The sequence below is a fragment of the Gymnoscopelus microlampas genome (genome assembly GCF_963454915.1).
Source record: "Gymnoscopelus microlampas genome assembly, chromosome: 10".
In the NCBI taxonomy this organism is placed as follows: domain Eukaryota; kingdom Metazoa; phylum Chordata; class Actinopteri; order Myctophiformes; family Myctophidae; genus Gymnoscopelus; species Gymnoscopelus microlampas.
This window is the reverse complement of record NC_139947.1, coordinates 17,955,142-17,976,877: the sequence shown is the minus strand read 5'-3', so window position 1 is coordinate 17,976,877 and position 21,736 is coordinate 17,955,142. Positions and strand designations below refer to the sequence as shown.

Sequence of the window (21,736 nt, the reverse complement as noted above, 5' to 3'; positions counted from 1 at the left end):
TCTGTAACTCTGAGAGTGTACAAATGGGGTCCATTTGGTTCCATTTGTACACTCTCAGAGTTAGATTAACATAGATTTTACGATATAAACTGTGGTCCCAGAGATAGAAATGCCATTAAATGGGGGTCCGTAGCCCCTAATGCATGTCAAACTGGGGCTCCTTGAAATGAAAATGTTTGAGAATCACTGCTAGAGCCGTAAAAAATCTTCTCTTATGGGGGTCCCTGGCATATCTTTTCAAATGGGGTCCGCGGGTGTCAAGTTGGGGGGGGGGGGGGAGGGGTGGGTGGTCCTTGACATGAAAAAGTTTGAGAACCACCTCAGTAGAGGACTGTACCGTGTACTTTGTAGAGAGCTGTCATAGAGGAGAGACAGGTGACATGGTGGAGAGACGTGTGACGTCGGTCTAGACTGAACCATGGGGGGATGACAGACAGACAGACAGACAGACAGACAGACAGAGAGAGAGACAGAGAGGAGAACGCAGGACCCGGGAGAGAGATGGGAGAATGATGGAGTACTTCTACTTCTATACTTGTGAGGTCCAAATGAAAAAAAAAGAAAACATAGCATTCCGAAAATCGCCATCCTAAAACTTTGATGTTCTCACAAGTCAAGTATAGTAGGACAAGCGTGTGTGTGTGTGTGTGTGTGTGTGTGTGTGTGTGTGTGTGTGTGTGTGTGTGTGTGTGTGTGTGTGTGTGTGTGTGCGCGCGCGCGTGTGTGTGCGTGCGTGCGTGCGCGTGTGTGCATGCTTAGAGTGAGCGATAGATGACTATAGGGGGTGAGGGAGAGGACAGCTGTTGGGAGCGAGGGAGGATAAATGTTTCAAACACCCGCTTGTAGAGATCTGTAATCTTTCACTGTTGTCTCTCCTCCACACACGCACACACACACACACACGCACACGCACACGCACACGCACACGCACACGCATACACACACACACACACATGCATGTTCAATCAGAAGTACAGTACCTCCCAACGCTCTGCTATTAAACTTTCTATACAGTGTACTGTGTGTATGTGTGAGAGTATGTTTTCCATGGCTAAGCCAGGGTTAATGACACTATCGATTGACAAGTGTCTCTGATAAAGCAGAGAGAGAGAGAGAGAGAGAGAGAGAGAGAGAGAGAGAGAGAGAGAGAGAGAGAGAGAGAGAGAGAGAGAGAGAGAGAGAGAGAGAGAGAGAGAGAGAGAGAGAGAGAGAGAGAGAGAGAGAGAGAGAGAGAGAGAGTGTATTGAAGGACAAGGGAGATGGCGTGTGGCATCTGGGCAACTAGATAGAAGAATAAAGAATGGAAAGAGAGAGTGTCAATGAGGGCAAGGTTAAGAGACACAGAGAGAAAAAGACAGCGAGGGAGACATTAACAGTGGGCGGGTGAAAAGAAAGTGAGAGAGAGAGAGAGAGGGAGCGATGGAGAGAGGTGAAGTGAGGAATGAAAAGGGAAAGGAGAAGGAGTTCTAGAAATGGGAACGGTTCTTTTATATAATGTTGATGTCAATCGACCTGTCCTCCAAGCAGATGGAGCGAGTCCTCTGGCGTTAACAGGGGGATGTGAAGAGTTAGGAAGACAGGGTGTTTTTGGCATTGGAACATATCAATAAGAATTATATTTCTGTTTGCCTTTCAGGCTTTGTAAACACAAGTTGCACAGGGATAACTAACTAGCTAAGTTGTTTTGTACAATCTAGTAATATTCCTGCATACAAGACAAAGTATTTTGCAGTGGTGGAAAACAAATCTACAAAGTAACTAATAACTAAAGTGTTCAAATAATTGTAGTGGAGTAAAAGTACAATATTTGTCTCTGAGATGTAAAAGTACAGGAACTTGGAAATACTCCAGTAAAGTAAAAAAAAAAACTCAAAATTCCTCAAACTTAAGTACAGTACTTGAGTAAATGTACTTAGTTACTTTCCACCACTGGTATTTCGCGTAGGAAAAAGGTATTTTGGATTTCAAGCAAAGTTTTGGTATTCAGTTGCGGATGGCAAACATTGGTGTGAAATCTCCGGTGCGGAACCTTTCACATGCAAAGCAGCATTGTGGAACACATCCGCATTACCGAGTCCACATGGCCTAAGGACAGGATCAGCCTATCAGAATGCAGCGGACAGCAGAGTTATAGGGAAGGTTTTAGACCCTCTCTCGGTCCGACAAGTTTTCGTACCGTCTGTCTGAATAAAAATGAATACAAAATGATGTTAGAAATCAATAACAAACTTTTTTCGGACTTGACTTGAACTCATGTCATTGCATCCTTAACCCATTAAGACCGGGAACGCATCTGTGTCATTTTAACATTTCTTTGGCTATTTTTGAAAAATCGTGAAAACGTGTGCAAATCTTTGAGGATATATGTTTTAAGGCGAACATTTGTAACTCGAATCTCTAAAACAGTTTTTTTTAAGCGTATGTTGTTATATATCAGTGGTGCTCAAACTTTTTCATGTCGAGGACCCCCAAAATAATATGTACTTGGCCATGGACCCCCAACCGAAAACATTTTGTTTCAGGGACCAAAGCAAAGATTTGTTAAAGAAGTTAAAGATGTTCGCCTGAAAAAATATATATATTCAAATATCTGCACACATTTTCAGCTCATAGCTCGTAGCGCTATGAGCTTGTATATCTTACATTTTTATAATTGAAGATTGAATTGAAGAATAAAAGACAAATCTAAAAATGACACAGATGCGTTCCCGGTCTGAATGGGTTAACATTATGCCAGCGTGCCAGAGGCTGGTGGAATGGTGTGTGCGCTTCATCACGAGTCACATGAGGGCCTTGACCTTCTACAAAATCCTGCTAGAAAACTCTCTTGTGTGGTGACTATGGTCTTAGACTTTGTTTAGACTGCAGGCAAATCTTCAAAATTTGTTTTCTCAAACCTGCAGGAGGACTGACCATCCTCGTTGTTATTTCGTTGCTGTCAGGCGGAAAAACTTTGAATCTTCATACTTTTTAGTTTTTGTTTCGTAAATTGACGGCCTATTTTGTCACACTACAGTGCCACACAAAAGACAGCATGTCTACAAGCTCACGACATGTTGCATGGTGGGGTTGGGACCCGGAACCGGTTCTTTTTCCAACACGGTTCGGAGATTTAAAGGAGCATTTCACCCCTGGAAGAAACTGCAATCACTCAATGGTAATAGTATTTGTAGTAGATAACAGTAGCACAATTTAAAATTTGCACCCTATGGCCAGAAAAATAATGAAATCTGTGTGTTTGACTACGGTTTGACTGGACTGCTGCATTACTACAATGACCATAATGCTTTGGTTTACTGCCCCTCCTTGTGGCAGGGGAGATTCTATGTGGGTGTGATCTCCAACGACAACATTCAAACAGCATGGCAGTGTTGCCATGTCTGCTTATTATAAGCGGCTTCTTTCTAAAATGTAGTTGATATTTGTGCTTGTTTCCAAATGTTTTGATTGTTGTTTAAAGCAGTGGTTCTCAAACATGTTCATGTATTTTTCCAGTCCCCCATCTGAAATTATAATTTGTGCCAGGGAGCCCCATATATATATATTTGTCAAAAATATTCCACATTTTGCACTTTTTCCCCCTCAAGATTTTTTTGTAAATAGCAGATCTACAAGCTCACAATGGGTAGCGAAGCGTTGTGAGCTTGTAGATCGGCAATTTTCAAATACATAACATCCCATGTCTAGGTAAAGTTGGCCTAGTTATCCTCTTTTGGGTTTGTTTTCTTAAACCTGGTTGCTTATTTCTCTCACAATATCTGGCAACACTGACTGAAGAACGTGAACCTAGCACATGTTCATCTAGTTACATAAATGTCCAAGGATTCGTTAGTGATGTCATATCACTGTCAAATCCTTGCTATCTTCATGCAGTTCTACTTCCGTGTCGCATAGTAGTGACATCACTGTCGAATCCTTGGTATTTTTATCCTAGCCTTTCGCGACGGCTGCCTCTCCACGCTGTCTTTTTTTTTCACGCTTGCGCTTATGAAACACTACACAGGATTATTATTTCATGTCAACATTCAAGTACAACTATCAGAAGATAACTCAGGTAAAGTAAAGTCTCACTCTGCAACGGGGGTTGCCCGCTGGGCGCAGCTAATGGGAGTGACTGGCCGTGTGGGGACACCCCATTGGGGCGGTCTTTGGAGCTGGTCTGTGTGAGACGCGTCGAGACAACATGTAGTGCGGAAAAGGAATGACATAACTTCTCGTGACGTAAATAACGTCACGAGAAGTTCGAAGATTACTAGATATCTAAAAACACAGATCATACACAAAAATAATAATAATTGAGTCCTAAACTTCATTACCATTGGGTCATTTTCTTCCAGGGGTGAAATGTCCCTTTAAGAACCGGAACCGGTTCCATCGTATTTGCATTAAAGGTTCCTGGAATTTCTCATCAGTTTTCATTTGGCTCAGCTGTGTGCATGCAAGCGACTGTGGCGACGTCACGCCACCTACAAGTGTGTGTGGGGTAGATATATACGCTGCCAACCCTAGTGACGCGTTGTGAGCTTGTAGATCTGCTTCTTTATTTGTTTTAAGAGAACGTGAAAGTGGCTAAGTGTGTGTGTGGGTTTTATAAATATTGAACCAATGAAAAGTATTAAAACAAGCTTGAGATTAAATAAATAACTCCATTGGATCCGTTGGAACAAAGGTTGTGTTTTCCATTTCCGTGACACCAAACTAAGCTGGTAGTATAAATCCGGCTTTAAGAAATTTAAGAAATTACTGCACTATGCCTTCTTTCATACTAATTGTTGTGGGGGAGGTGGGGTGTGGTGGTCCTTGAGAATTGTCTGAAATATTATGCTGAGAAGAAAGAATTGAGAACCACTGTCTCAGTAGACAGTGGAAATTGTACTGACATTTGGAGTGAATTAAATTTGAAAGGTTATTAGCAGTCGAGTTGAGGGAATGATTCACTATTAGCTTTGAGAAATGTAAGCTGTTTATTAGCATTTTTGGCAAGTCGGTACGTAGTTGGGGACTAGGCTTTAATACTGAAGTGGTGAGTCATGGGTCTGTGGAACATTCCAAGTTTTTTGGCTGTTGCATGCCTTGTTTTTCAACTACGGAAGCAAAGCTGTGAATGATAATGAGGAGGCATGAATGTAATGAACACAGCTGGCAACACGGACGCCAAGTGAAAGGACATCAATGTTACTTGCAGTACCACACAAATAAGTACCTGATGTACAGATGTATACCGTCTATAAATCTGTATTTATGCATTCTCTATATAAGTTATATAATAATATTATAATCCAGGATTAGCCTTGTTATTACCATGTCTGTGTTGCAGTGCACTGTTAGCGCAGTCTCGCAGAACTCCACAGTCTCCACACTAACAAATAAACCCTCTTGATTCTCCATCAATCAATCACAAACAAACCTCAAGCAGAACCAGGCTCTGGGTATAGCCTCGTTCCCAGCCTTACTCATCTGCCAAGAGAAAAGCCTGGTCACGCCCTAAAGTGTCTATAGGGGCGGGACTTCCGGCGTACGTATTTTCCCCTGGAAACGTTATACTTCGACCAAGAATGTAAACAGATTTGTAAAGCGTCAACGTCATTTCCTTGGGTGGTACTTCCGCCAAATTTCATCCGTTTAGACCATACATGGGCAACTGGCGGCGCCACATGCGGCCCCCACCTTTCACTTAATGTGGCCCGCAGGTTAATATAGGACTAATGATATATTATTGATTTCAGCTGTTACAATTCCAAACATGCAAACATGACCGCTTTAATTACTTCAGTCTATATTAGTAGCTTAAAAATTCTATTGTCTTTTTAATATCCAATGTATTTGTATTTAACTTCATAAAGTTAACATAAGTATAACTAAATGCATTTGAAATTAAATAAAAATGTAACTTTTCAGGATTCCATTTCAAAAATAGCAAAAAATATATCAGGATTCCAGTTCAAAAATAGCAAAAATAGCCGATCTACAAGCTCAAAACGCGTCGCAGCGCGTCGCAGCGCGACGCGTTTTGTAGATCGGCTATTTTTCTGTGACACAAAGAATGGCGGACAAAAAAAGTTAAAATACGGAGATAAGAGGTGTCTGTCTATATGCAATGTGGCCCTCTGTAGTGAGTGTGGTAAATATAGTGGCCCTCCCCATCATCAAAGTTGCCCACCCCTGGTTTAGACACTCAAGCGGCTAGGTCTTGCCCAGCGTGGGCTCTCATGGGTGGCGGCGGCCATCTACCTCGTCCAGGTCCCATCAAAGGTCCACTTTGAAACGCCGTCAGGTGGGAGGTGGTGTCCACATCACGCCCACAACGCTGGTGATCACCGAAAATGTTTGAAATTAAACTTTGTCTCTGCTTGTCTCTCTTTCTCTCCCCCTCTCCCCCCATCTCTCTCTCTCTCCAGGAGTGTGCAGGAGAGCCTCTGTTCATGCTGTACTGTGCCATGAAGCAGCAGATGGAGAAGGGGCCGATAGACGCCATCACAGGCGAGGCGCGTTACTCCCTGAGCGAGGACAAGCTCATCAGACAGCAGATTGACTACAAGACGCTGGTAGGTCACCCTGCTGCTGGGACTTAGCCACTCAAAGCCCTGTAGTCTTCACCCATTCAATCCGGGAACGCATCGACAAATGTCTTCTAAATCTTAACTGGTTTCATGTCAAGGACCCCCAACATTATACTGTATGTATTTGGCCGCGGACCCCCATCTCAAAATATTTTGTTCCAATATTTTGTCCACTCGGTGACGCACTATGAGCTTGTATATCTGCTATTTTTGAATAGCCAAAGACATCTAAGATGACACAGATGCGTTCCCGGATGGAATGGGTTAAAGATCTGCACTTGAGTTACAACTGTACTTTGACCACTTTTTCCGTCCAAATCTCTCCCCCATAAATAGCCGATCTACAAGCTCACAATGCGTTGCAACGTGACGCATTGTGAGATTTGGCCGCCGCGAGGGTACTGCAAGTGGGCCCCCAAATAATTGGCAAAACACTTAAGATTTGAATGATAACATAACATTAATATTAACTCTCTCAGTGCCAATGAAATAAAAAAATATGTTCATACTGTGCCAGCATTTTTTTTTTCAAAGTAAAGAAAAAGTGCTTAGGAAGCGAGATACAGCCTTTTTCAGTTATAAGTTAAACAAGGAGTGGATGGAGCTGCAAATCTTCAGATAATGATATCTTGGGTTCTGAACATCTTTTTCCAAAATAAAAATAACTAGAAAAAGTGCTCCTCGGAGCACAACTCTCCGCTGTTGGGAATGTTGGGAATGTTCTATCTGTATAAGTGTCCTATCCGTCCTGTCTGTATAAGTGTCCTATCCCTCCTGTCTGTATAAGCGTCCTATCCGTCCTGTCTATGTAAGTGTCCTATCCGTCCTGTCTGTGTAAGTGTCCTATCCGTCCTGTCTGTGTAAGTGTCCTATCCAATTGTTACAGTATCCGCCATTTCTCAACCATTTTGTGATTGTTCCTGTCTTACCTGTTCCTGTATAAGTGTCCTGGGAATGTTGGGAATGTTCTAATTCTTATGTTCTAACTGTCCTATCCATCCTGTCTGTATAAGTGTCCGATCCGTCCTGTCTGTATAAGTGTCCTATCCGTCTGTATAAGTGTCCTATCCGTCTTGTCTGTATAAGTGTCCTATCCGCCCTGTCTATGTAAGTGTCCTATCCCTCCTGTCTGTGTAAGTGTCCTATCCCTCCTGTCTGTATAAGTGTCCTATCCGTCCTGTCTGTATACTGTAAGTGTCCTATCCGTCCTGTCTGTATACTGTAAGTGTCCTATCCGTCCTGTCTGTGTAAGTGTCATATCCCTCCTGTCTGTGTAAGTGTCCTATCCGTCCTGTCTGTGTAAGTGTTCTATCCGTCCTGTCTGTGTAAGTGTCCTATCCGTCCTGTCTGTATAAGTGTCCTATCCGTCCTGTCTGTATAAGTGTCCTATCCGTCCTGTCTGTGTACTGTAAGTGTCCTATCCGTCTGTGTAAGTGTCATATCCCTCCTGTCTATATAAGTGTCCTATCTGTCCTATTTGCCAATTATGTATCAGCCATGCAGCCATTTCGTGATGGTTCCTGTCTTACCTCACTTTGGCAGTGGCAAAGACACTGCCAAAGTGACGCCATGTACAATATACAATATTTCACCGTATTGTCACGTGTCACGTGAGGCTTGACCAATCGGTGTGTCATATTTAGAAAGTGAAAACAAAACTCTCCTGCGGAGAGTAATAATATATTTATATATATATATATATTTTTTTTTTTAACTCTGGATTTTTCGTTCCCGCACTGAGGGCATTCAGAAAAAACTCGGGATATCTCGTTGTGTGACACTGAGAGAGTTAAAATGTGATGACAATAAATAAGAACACGTTAGCTCCGGCACACCCACATCTGCCCACTTAACAAGTGGTCAGATGGGTGGGCCGCGAAACGCTTTCGAGATTTTCAAGTGGGCCCTGATCCGGAAAAGGTTGAGAACCACTGGTCAAAACGGACCAGATCTATTATAATAATATATCAGATTCATATAGCACTTCAGTTCTCAAAGTCGCTTTGGTGTTATACGCCTTCTTATATACTACAGTAAATATACTGGTGTGTGTGTGTGGGGGGGTAGAGTGGTCCTTGAGGATTGTTTGAAATATGCTAGTGGTCCAGAGTTCCAAAAAGGTTGTGAATGTCATCAATATTTCACACCTTTCTCTCTGCTGTCCCCCCCCCCTGTCCCCCCCCCTCCTCTCTCTCTCTCTCCATCCCCTGCTCTCTGGCTCCGTCTCCCTCCAGACCTTGCACTGCGTCAACCCGGAGAACGAGAACGCGCCGGAGGTGACGGTGAAGTGTCTGAACTGTGACACCATCACTCAGGTGAAAGAGAAGCTGTTGGATGCTGTTTACAAGGGCAGCCCCTACTCCCAGAGACCCAAAGCATCTGATATGGACCTGGGTAGGAGAACCATACATACATACATACATACATACATACATACATACATACATACATACATACTGTACATACATACATACATACTAGGGCTGTGAATCGTCTGCTATCTCACAATTCGATATTCGATTCGATTAGAAATCGAATCTTTATCGAAAGATTATTCCCAATCAGTTTAATCCAAATTATGTTATTGTTTTCATCTGGACTTTAACAACCAAGTGTAGCCTAGTTATTTTTGACAGCTCAAACAAAAAAGTATATAATACCAGAGAGGGTCATGTAAAAATTCTTGGCTTTGATGGAATCTTTAGGTATAGTTCTATTTGATTCGGATACAACATAATTGCTCTGATGCAAGTAACATTAACGAGTGTCAACGAGCGTCAGCTGGGCAGTGACACACACACATACACACCTCAGCTGTGCTGAACTGAAAGTGACTGGAGTTTGTTTAAACTCCTAATACATACATAAATACATACCTACATACATATCAAAACCCTGTTTGACGCTCATTGTCACATGACTTACAACAGGATTTGTTCCCAACATCGTTAAATGCTTGTGGCCATCAGACTTTTATATCAGATGTATCATTGTTTTGTGTAGAATGGCGTCAAGGCCGAATGGCAAGGATCATTCTTCAGGATGAAGATGTCACTACTAAGATAGACAATGACTGGAAACGACTTAATACACTGGCCCACTACCAGGTATGCACGCGCACATCTTTCCCTGCATAAATTATAGATATTTGCTATACTACCAAAATACTAATTGTGTGTGTGTGTGTGTGTGTGTGTGTGTGTGTGTGTGTGTGTGTGTGTGTGTGTGTGTGTGTGTGTGTGTGTGTGTGTGTGTGTGCGTGCGTGCGTGCGTGCGTGCGTGCGTGCGTGCGTGCGTGTGCGTGTGTGTGCGTAGGTTACAGATGGTTCAGTGATTGCTCTGGTGCCAAAGCAGAACTCTGCCTACAATATCTCCAACTCGTCCACATTCACCAAGAGCCTCAGCAGATACGGTAACACCCCCCTCTCCTCTCTTTCCCTCTCCTCTCCTCTCCTTTCCTCTCCTCCGATTAATCTCTTTTCATTCCATTTCAATATCTCACAGCTCCAGTCTTTTTTTCACTTCCACCATAATAGCCCCCCCCTCCCCTCTCTCTTTCTATCCAGCTCTTTTTCGTTTTTGATAATTGGAGTACCCTAAACTGGGCCCCAACCTCCCCTCTCTCTCTTTCTCAATCACTCTTTCCCTTTCTGTTTATCTTTCTTGATAACACACATGATTGGCCTCCTCTCTCTCTCTCTCTCTCTCTCTCTCTCTCTCTCTCTCTCTCTCTCTCTCTCTCTCTCTCTCTCTCTCTCTGTGAATAGCAATCCTGTTCATCCGAGTATTGGTATGCACCGGCTGGGGACTATATTTGCGTTTCTTTAAATTCCTCATTTGTAAATATAAAGATCTGTGAATATTGGCTCTATTGGAAGCATCTGTTTTAGTCGTAGTAAGTCAGGGAAAAGTGTGATTATCTTAAACTTAGTTTATACTCCATCGCACAACAGTTTTGCATGCAGGAAATAACAGCCTTTCAAGCTAACAGCTTGAAAATCACTTGTTGTTCGTTAAGTGACGCTGTCATACTGCGAAGTACTGTATAACAAAGCATTAAGCCTGGCAAGGCCGTGTTTTAAAGTGATTTGACCCTCTTTGTTGTTCTAAAATCATCGTAACCACAGCCTCATGTGGCTTATTGCTTTCATAAAATGCTTACCAAAAAATTGCAGAATAATTTGTACAAGAAAGTAGATTGTCTGCACAAGCAAGGAAGTTGCTATGCAAATGCATGGAAGGTACCGAACACTGAATATTGTAGTTATAAATGTTGAATGAATCAATATGGAGAAACTTCATGGCCTACCATTATTATAAGAATCTGTTTTTGTAAATTAAACAAACCAAAAAAAAAGTCAATAAAATGATTGAAAGAATTTGTCTAACACAGTCAAACTGATACTTGCGGTTACAGGTGTGTGTTTATAGAGCATTTTGTGATGGCTTCGGACGCGGCACAGCCAATGGTAATCAAGGACCGGAGCTATCCGCTTTATAAATTAAGATTTCCCGTCCATTTGCAGTGACTCATAGAGTGTAACTGCAGGAGATAGAGAGATGATGATGACGATGATCATGATGATGATGATTTCCCTCCGTACCACTTTGTTGAGTTTTGCAGAAAGCAGTTTCAGAGCACAGACAGAGGTGTCTCGCTGCATTACAGGCCTGCACAGAATATTGAATTAGTGTTTCAACAGTTAATCAAACTAATCAATTTAAATTGATTATCAAAACGAATTGATCTGAATAAATGAATTGATATAAAAAAATACAGAAAAAGGTAGTTCACGTGTGGCATCTGCATTGTGAGCTTGCATATCGGTTAGTTTTGTGCTACAGTGGCTTGAGTAGTTAACCAGACTAATCAATAAAACAAATATCAATTACAATTGTTTTCTCATTGATTTGTTAATTTAATTATATACACTATATTAAAAAAAGCACGCTTCAATTAATTGTTGTTGATGAGTGGGTGGGTTTGACTCACTGTTCCATGGTTAGACATGGTTAGAGTATGTGTTTGGCTGGACAGCAGGCCCTATAAACACCATCCATGTCTCTGACTCACTGATTAGTTGGCTCTCTCCTCTCCTCCTCGTCTCCTCTCCTCTCCTCTGCCCTTCTTTTCGTCTCTATACAGAACCTGTATTACTCAAGCATCTCCTTTCTTCATCCCTTTCGTTCTCCCTTCTGAATGATCCCCCCCTCCTACCTTTTTCCCCCCTCCATCCCGTTCCCCTCTCTAACTCTCCATGCGTCTCCCGTCCATTCCCAATCCTTCCACCATAACGGCAACAACACGGCTAGATAGTGATCTCCTGGCTCCTCTTGTCTCCCCCCACCACCCCCCCCCACCTTCCTAACAGGAACAGGGTTCGATGGGCATCAACCTGCTTCGCTCTAATCAACGCTGACACTTGTTCCATGAATAATGAAACAGGCGTACATCGGATGCAGGGGAGGCACAGGAGGAGAGAGAGAGGGAGGGAGGGAGGGAGAGAGACAGAGACAGAGACAGAGACAGAGAGAGAGAGAGAGACTATGTTTGTGTTACTTTAAATTCCTGCTTTAACATCATATGTAATTATCAACATCTGAGAATATTAGCTTCATTGGAAGCATGTGTTTTAATGGTGTGTCAGGGTCAAGTTGAATCGTTTTAAAGGAAAACGTTGCCGCGTTTCGACCTAAATCCCAGGAATATACGTGTCCCCACCAGTATAGTAGAATTTGACACAGTGAGTACACTGTTCCTGATACTGGCACTGCGACGCATTACGAGCTTATAGATTGGATGAAAAAACTTATGTTTCTATATCAGTGATTCTCAAATTTTTTCATGTCAAGGACCCCCAACATGATACGTATTTGGCCGCGGACCCCCATCTCAAAATATTTTGTTACAGGGACCCCCAGAAGTAGGCCTGTCAAAAAAAATCGATTCATGAATAAATCGCGATTCTTAATGCCACGATTTTAAAAATCGATTCAAAATATTAAAATCGATGTTTTTATTATTATTATTATTATTATTATTATTATTTTTTTTTTATAAGTTAGTACCTTTTTCACTGGCACTTTGTCTGAAATCAATGTCAGAAAGACTGACTGACATGATCTGGCTGCATTGAAGTGTATGATTCAACTTTTCATGGTTTATATTATATTAAAATGTTCTAGTATAATTAAAGCAAAGTGATTTGGGGTAGAAAATCGCAATAAATCGCAGAATCGAATATCAATTAATCGCAGAATCGCAATTTTAATCGAATCGGCACCCTAGAAAATCGCAATAAATCGCAGAATTGAATCGAATATCAATTAATCGCAGAATCGCAATTTTAATCGAATCGGCACCCTAGGAATCGATTTTGAATCGAATCGTGAGGTAAGTGAATCGTGACACCCCTACCCAGAAGCAAAGATTTGAGTTAAAAATGTTCGCTTTAAAACATTATATATTCAAAGATTTGCACACATTTTCACAATTTTTCAAAAATAGCAGATCTACAAGCTCATAGCGCGGCACTCGGTGCCGCGCTATGAGCTTGTAGATCTGATATTTTTTAATAGCCAAAGTGTAAAATAATGCTTTTTAGCTCAAATCAAAAAGTGACACAGATGCGCTCCAGGTCTTAACACATTCCCTCAGGAGGGGCAAGATCCAAATGTGGCAGTGGCGTGCGCCGCGGCGGCCGCCGCGTCCGCCACGACCGCCACGGCGGGTGGCGGCCGCCACAACCGCCGTCACGACCGCCACGGCGGGTGGCGGCCGTCGTGGCGGCCGCCACAACCGCCGTGGCAACCGCCGCGTCCGCCAGATCCTCCGCCATAACCGCCGCCTCCGCCGCGTCCGCCAGATCTTCCGCCATAACCGCCGCCTCCGCCGCCGGCGCCGCGTCCGTCAGATTTTCAGCCATAACCGCCGCGTCCGCCAGATCTTCCAAAATGTGGCGTTGGCGGGCGCCGCGGCGGTTATGGCGCTCGCCGCGAGCGCCGCGGCGGTTGTGGCGAACGCCACGACCGCCGTGAAAACCGCCCCAAGCGCCGCGAGCGCCACGTAGGGTCCGCCATCCGATCCATCGACCATATCTGCGCTCTTCTGGCGCAGCCCCCCCCCCCACATGTCCCCCCCACCTGCGTGCCCCCCCCCCCCGGGACCCCCCCCGGGACCCCCCCCCGGGACGCCCCCCCGCCCAACGGGTGGATAGTAATAATTGTATATTTTGCGCATTTGATCCAGAGCAGTTGAGATTTGATTCGGCCATATCTTTCTGAATGTAACTTGTATTTTTATAATTGTATTTTTCATATGATCTGTAAAGTTTATATTTTCATTTGCTACCAGGCATGAATTCATTATAATTTATTATATATATTTTTCCTTATTTTCTTTCTTTATTTACACGTGCGTAATGAACGAAGCATTTGAGATTTCATCCGCCCAGATCTTTCTGAATTTTACTTGAATTATTATAATTTTAATGTTTATATGATCCGTAAATTTTATATTTTCATGTGGTATCAGGCATGAATTTATTTTAATTTATTTTATTATTTTATTTCATGTATTTACATGCGCGCAATTACACACGCATCTAACTATTGGACTCAGCTCTGGGGACACGGTGCGGCTGCAGAGTTCACCTTGAAATTTGTCATTACAATTTTACTGTAGCCTAATCCAAAAAAGTGTGACTGACTGTTAATTCCTTGAGTCAATACATTGTGTTTTTATCACCGGTGCCAGTATTATTATTATTATTGTTAATAGACCTTGCAACATAGAGCAACTTAAGTGCTTGCAGAACTTAAGCACACTTATTCTCCAGACAGACGACAGAAACAGTCTGTCTGTCTGTCTGTCTGTCTGTCTGTCTGTCTGTCGGTATATATACGTGCATAAATTAAGCTTGGGTCATTGGTCAATGAACCTGGTGTGTCGGTCAGAAAATAACTGATCTATAAACTCACAACTCATCGCATCCTCATTCATTTCACTGGTCAAATGCAACAGACAGACAGCCAGACAGACAGACAGACAGACAGACAGACAGACAGACAGACAGACAGACAGACAGACAGACAGACACGGTCAGAGACGCACCAGTACCACCGAGTGCTGGTATGGAGCTTGTTGTTGCGTCTTTGAACAGTTCACACAGCGAGCAAAACTTGGGGAGCCCGATTTGGGGGCTATGCAAACAGGGACTATTAATTAACCATGCTACAAGTAAATAATATAACACACAATTTGGATGAAAAGGCGCATGTGTAAATGAAAATAAAATAATATATTGGCTATAATCAAGTCTACTTATCAATCTGTCCGTAAGTCCGTCCGTCCGTCCGTCCGTCCAGACAGACAGACAGACAGACAGACAGACAGACAGACAGACAGACAGATCTGTCTGTCTTCTTATTGACGTAACCATGGTAAATATAATTAGCTTGCATAATGTTAATAGCCTAATATAATAATATAGCCTATCATAATTATCTTTGGTTACCGTGTAGCCTACAGTATAATATATTTATATTATCTATCTATCTATCTATCTATCTATCTATCTATCTATCTATCTATCTATCTATCTATCTATCTATCTATCGCGCTGCAGCTTGTTGATCGGCTATTTTTGGTGTCACGGCCTGGATCGGTCTGTCTGTCTGTCTGTCTGTCTGTCTGTCTGTCTGTCTGTCTGTCTGTCTGTCTGTCTGTCTGTCTGGCTGGCTGTCTGTCTGTTGCATTTGACCAGTGAAATGAATGAGGATGCGATGAGTTGTGAGTTTATAGATCAGTTATTTTCTGACCGACACACCAGGTTCATTGACCAATGACCCAAGCTTAATTTATGCACGTATATATACCGACAGACAGACAGACAGACAGACAGACAGACAGACAGACAGACAGACAGACAGACAGACAGACTGTTTCTGTCTGTCTGCCTGGAGAATAAGTGTGCTTATATTATTAAGTTCTGCAAGCACTTAAGTTGCTCTATGTTGCAAGGTCTATTAACAATAATAATAATAATACTGGCACCGGTGATAAAAACACAATGTATTGACTCAAGGAATTAACAGTCAGTCACACTTTTGTGGATTAGGCTACAGTAAAATTGTAATGACAAATTTCAAGGTGAACTCTGCAGCCGCACCGTGTCCCCAGAGCTGAGTCCAATAGTTAGATGCGTGTGTAATTGCGCGCATGTAAATAAATGAAATAAAATAATAAAATAAATTAAAATAAATTCATGCCTGATACCACATGAAAATATAAAATTTACGGATCATATAAACATTAAAATTATAATAATTCAAGTAAAATTCAGAAAGATCTGGGCGGATGAAATCTCAAATGCTTCGTTTATTACGCACGTGTAAATAAAGAAAGAAAATAAGGAAAAATATATATAATAAATTATAATGAATTCATGCCTGGTAGCAAATGAAAATATAAACTTTACAGATCATATGAAAAATACAATTATAAAAATACAAGTTACATTCAGAAAGATATGGCCGAATCAAATCTCAACTGCTCTGGATCAAATGCGCAAAATATACAATTATTACTATCCACCCCTTGGGCGGGGGGGCGTCCCGGGGGGGGGTCCCGGGGGGGGGGGGGGGGGGGGGCACGCAGGTGGGGGGGGGGGGACATGTGGGGGGGGGGGGGGGGGCTGCGCCAGAAGAGCGCAGATATGGTCGATGGATCGGATGGCGGACCCTACGTGGCGCTCGCGGCGCTTGGGGCGGTTTTCACGGCGGTCGTGGCGTTCGCCACAACCGCCGCGGCGCTCGTGGCGGTTGGCGAGCGCCACAACCGCCGCGGCGCTCGCGGCGAGCGCCACAACCGCCGCGGCGCTCGCGGCGTCCGCCACAACCGCCGCGGCGCTCGCGGCGAACGCCACAACCGCCGCGGCGCTCGCGGCGAGCGCCACAACCGCCGCGGCGCCCGCCAACGCCACATTTGGATCTCGCTGTCTCTCCATTCCCTGCCAGAGTTTATTCATAAGGTACTCACCCACTGCCAGCGTTTTTGAGTTTTATAGCCTTTTGAACCGTTCACAAAAAAATTATATCCATTAAAATCCGCGATCGGATGGTGTTTATAAACAGCAACGACGGACGTACGAGCCCTCATAATGTTGACACTTTTTTTTCTTTTTCTTCTTCTGTGATATCAGCGGCCCAAAGAGGCTGCAAACATCATATCCGTTTGGCTGTGACGTGGCTGTGACGTTTCCCCACCGGCCATCTTAGATTAGCTTAGCATCCGATCGGCTATCAGATCGTTTTTAAACACAAAGAGGATAACCGTTCGTCGATCAAAGACAAGAAAATACAACCGGAGCTTACCATTCGTTTTTTAAACCGTGTGAAAACCATGATCTTTAGCCAAAACCAGGGAAAAACTGTTTTTTCAGGATAAAAAACGAACCGGAAACGGTTGTCGGAAATTTTCTCATAGGATGGGTCGGAAGCGTCATGGGGAAAAAAAAATAATCAAGGATGGTACCAAAACATATTTTTTTCGTTATTAAACCACATAAAAAGACGATCCCGAGATATCTCGGGATACGCAGGTAACAGGTGGATTTAATGTCCCGAGATATCTCGGGATTGGCAGTATATGTGTTAATGGGTTCAAGGAAAACGTTGCCGGGTTTCGACCTAAATCCCAGGAATATACGTGTCCCCACCAGTATCCTAGTAGAGTTTGACATAGTGAGTACACTGTTCCTGATACTGGCGCTGCGACGCATTACGAGCTTATAGATTGGATGAAAAAAGTGCCCCCCCCCAAAAAAAAGGCATTCATAAAATTGCCGGAAACGTGGACGTCCTCACAACAGTCTAGTAACGCCAACATTATGTGTGTGTGTGTTCAGAGAGCATGCTGCGTACAGCCAGCAGTCCAGACAGCCTGCGGTCCAGGACCCCCATGATAACACCGGACCTGGAGAGCGGAACCAAGCTCTGGCACCTGGTCAAGAACCACGACCACTCTGACCAGAGGGAGGGAGACCGAGGAAGCAAGATGGTCTCTGAGATCTACCTGACCAGACTACTGGCTACCAAAGTAAGACGCACACACACAGGCACACAGGCACACAGGCACGCACGCACGCACACACACACACACACACAGGCACACAGGCACACACACGCACGCACGCACACACACACACGCACACACATTTTTGTTAATACATAACTAGTACATTTAGACCCTGGTCTCGGGTAGGACACCTACTGGTTGGCAGTCAGTACTGCCTGAAGCTCATGTGCAGTGTTGCCAGATTCTGTGAGAGAAACAAGCAACCAGGTCTAGGAAAACCAGCCCAAAAGAAGCGACTATGGGCCACATGAGCACTTTAACATATACATCAGCTATTTGAAAATAGCAGATCTACAAGCTCACAACGCGTCGCGATGCGACGCGTTGTGAGCTTGTAGATCGGCTATTTTCAAATAAAATCTTGCGGGGAAGCAGATCTGGCAACCCTGCTCATGTGCATAATATCTCCCATGGCAAGCGAATCATGCCTTCTCAGATGAGCGGTAGGTGTTTGACATTTGACTCGTACAGGATACGGGATAAACGAGTGAAATTGGAAGATGGAACCAAAAAAACGAGCGGACAAAATTGGAACTAGGACAGTATAAAATTGAAGTTGATTAATGGGATCGCTCTCCTGTTTGGATAAGATTGGTATTCTGACCGGAAAATGTGTTTTCTGTTCACTGAAAGGCTGGAGAAGACCCTGTTAACAAACACTCTGTAGCAGTGGTTCTCAAGGTGGGGTCCAGGGACCCCCAGGGTTCTTTGTGGGGATTCTAAATTGGACCCTTACAGGTCTGTAACTCTTAGGAGTACAAATGGATTACGTACTATTACGAAATTTGTAACTCAAATCTTTGCTTCTGGGGGGTCCCTGGAACAAAACATTTAGAGATGGGGGTCCGCGGCCAATTACATATCTAAAAATGTTTTCTATATGTTGCTACTGTATATCAGTGGTGCTCCAACTTTTCCATGTCAAGGACCCCCAAAATGATATGAATTTGGCCGTGGACACTCATCTCAAAATATGTTGTTCCAGGGACCCCCAGAAGATCGGAGATAGAAATGTTCGCTTTAAAACATATATATATATATATATATATATATATATATATATATATATATATATATATATATATATATATATATATATATATATATATATTCAAAGATTTGCACACATTTTCCACAATTTAATTTATTTTTGCAGATCTGCACCGCACTCAGTATTGCGCTATGAGCTTGTATATCTGCTATTTTTGAATAGCCAAAGAAATCTTAAAATGACACAGATGCGTTTGCGGTCGAAATGGATTAAAAATGTTTTCATTGTAAACGTACAAGCGTTCTGTTGTGATGGTTAGAACTGTGTCCATAAGTAAGTAAGTAAGCCTTGTCGAGCCATGTGGCCCATAGGGCAGGAGCCTATCTCCTGTTTCTCCCTTGATGCTGAGTTTGATGTTGAGTGCCAAGCAGGGAGTCTTTGGTATGCACCGGCTGTGGATCAAACCACAAGGCCACGGAGCTGGATAGAATCGTATCCATAGCAACATAGAAATAACAGATCGCAAGATGCCTTATAACTGATTGTTCAGAATCAAGAATTCAATGAAGCCAACCTGAATTTCCCTGCAAGCATAAATAAAGTGATTCCCTAGCAAAATGATTGATAGTTAAGATGTCACAGTGCAGGTCCTAGAGATGCAAATTGTATCAAATGGGGTTCCATGACCCAATGCATATCAAACTGGGTGTCCTTGAAATGAAAAAAGGTTGAGAATCACTGCTATAAACTACACATGAAAAAGGCGTCCGTATGCAGTATATCACATTACATTATAGTCATTTAGCAGACGCTTTTATCCAAAGCGACTTACAATATAAATGTATATGTTTGCATGCACAAGCTCACGAAGGCGTGTGTGTGGCACGCGCGCGCGCACACACACACACACACACACACACACACACACACACCACAATTTCACATTTTCTCCTGCTTTTAGCTCAGTTTGAGGTTGCCCCAGCTTTTATGTCTCTGTCAGGTGCATTGCACACATTAAATTACATTTTTATTACCCGTTACAGCATTTTAGTGTCTTTTGTTTGTCAGCTTCTCTTACCTTTTGAATAGTGCTTAATAAGATTTTATAATTTTATTTATGATTCATGTGTTTTCAAAAGTTACGATGATGATACCGACAATTAAGCCTCTCCGACCTACTTAATATGATTTATCATGGCTATCACGTTATTGTTGGTCATCCCCGATTAGAAAACACTTTGGGTTTACTCCTTGCACGCACGCACGCACGCACGCACAATCAGTCCCCTCTTGACTGTGAAGGAAAAGGCCCTGCCACCTTCCCTCATCTCCTCTCTCCTCTTCCTCACTGCTTCTCTCCTAATTGTAATGGGAGGAGGATGTACTTCTCAGCCAGCGGTTGCAGGCATGCTGGGCGGTCAATTTGCACTGGCCATAAAAACACAGTAACACAGACATAAAGTATACAGTACACATGCCATGCATGCAGAGAGAGAGAGAGAGAGAGAGAGAGAGAGCGAGAGAGAGAGAGAGAGAGAGAGAGAGAGAGAGAGAGAGAGAGAGAGAGAGAGAGAGAGAGAGAGAGAGAGAGAGAGAGAGATGGAAGTGACAGGAGACAGGTAATTTGTTGAGGGATGGTGTGTGTGGTCATGCATGAGAAAAATGCAGAAGCAAATAGAATCCATCAGCTTCTCTCTCTCTCTCTCTCTCTCTCTCTCTCTCTCTCTCTCTCTCTCATACAATGCAGATCTCAGCATTTTGACGTGAGAGTGAGACAGGATAATGTTCCTATAGTTCCACATTAACAATGGCTGACTGCAGCCCGCATCCCTAAACATTCCCCCCTAATAGATTGTACCAGATGGAGGGGGTTTAGGGGAGGGAAAGGAATCATGTTTCTAGGGAAATTAATTTGCCTGTATTTGATTTGATTACACGGAGGTCTGTGATTGGAGGAAAGGGCCTATTCAAATCCAAAAGGCTGAGGTTGTGTTTGGTTGCACGGGCAGAGCCTCACATTAACAGTGCTAGGGTTATGACTATGAAACTGTACAACCATGCAGTACGACATGCTACATAACCCTGCTTATGATGATTTATTTATCATATCGCTCTTTACATAATATGTGCTCTACTTAAAGGAATAGTAGTAAGCCTTGCTGTGCGGCCCATAGGGCAGGAGCTTATCTCCTGTTTCTGTAGCATGAGGCGGCTTGATGTACAAGTACACCCCCTGGACATGACACTAGTATGTCACAGGGACTTAACCCCCAATCCAACCCTTGATGCGGAGTGCCAAGCAGGGAGGCATTGGGTCCCATTTTTAGATTGATAACATGCAATATAACATGTAATATAACATGTAATATAACATGTTAATTGGTCACAAATGATCAATTATCGTAACTCAACTTTGAACACAAGCAATTCATATTGCTTAGGAACGTAGGTAAAGAGTTTGTTTTATCTTGGAGACTTAGATACAATATCAATTGCCTGGAATGTATTATTTGCGTAAATCACAACTCCTCCACCAATCACGCAGCGATTGGGGTGAAAGATGATCTGCCCATCCAAATGAATAGGACTGTCTGGAGTAGATGTCTCAGACAAGACCATAATGTCAGCATTGGTTGGATTTGCCCAAAGTTCTAACCAAATTGATTTTCGGCAAAAAGGCTTCTCATATTTATATGGTGCAAAAACTAATACTAGATCAATTTAAGAAGTCAGCAGGAGTTTGTAAACATTTTGTATTTGTGACAGACCCTGGATTAGGCTGCACATTCCCAGATAACGTAATGACACATTTCAGCCTGTGTGTGTAATGACAATCATTTTCTTAGATTCAGTTTCAATTTGATTGGATTTTGTTGTAATGCTTCTGTTTACAAATGTAACTAGACAATATCATGGTATAACATTATTGTAGCTTGCACTCATATGCTGGAATAGCAAACCCTGTCCTGTATAAAAAGTAAAAATGAAAACATAACAAGTGCAATCCATGTACGAGTCTGGAACAGCAGCCAATGGAGCCATTGCTCT

General features: G+C 43.0%; 1 protein-coding gene across 1 annotated transcript in view; it reads left to right on the top strand.

Moving 5' to 3' along the window:
• The window catches only part of LOC311054112 (plexin-A1-like), a 323,060-nt gene that overhangs the window by 290,942 nt on the left and 10,382 nt on the right, over positions 1-21,736 (top strand). Inside the window, exons 26-30 of the mRNA XM_084069992.1 lie at positions 6,399-6,545; positions 8,795-8,954; positions 9,564-9,667; positions 9,876-9,972; positions 17,468-17,658. Of these exons, the coding sequence (XP_083926118.1) occupies positions 6,399-6,545; positions 8,795-8,954; positions 9,564-9,667; positions 9,876-9,972; positions 17,468-17,658 (699 nt within the window). The remainder of the gene's footprint in view (positions 1-6,398; positions 6,546-8,794; positions 8,955-9,563; positions 9,668-9,875; positions 9,973-17,467; positions 17,659-21,736) is intronic.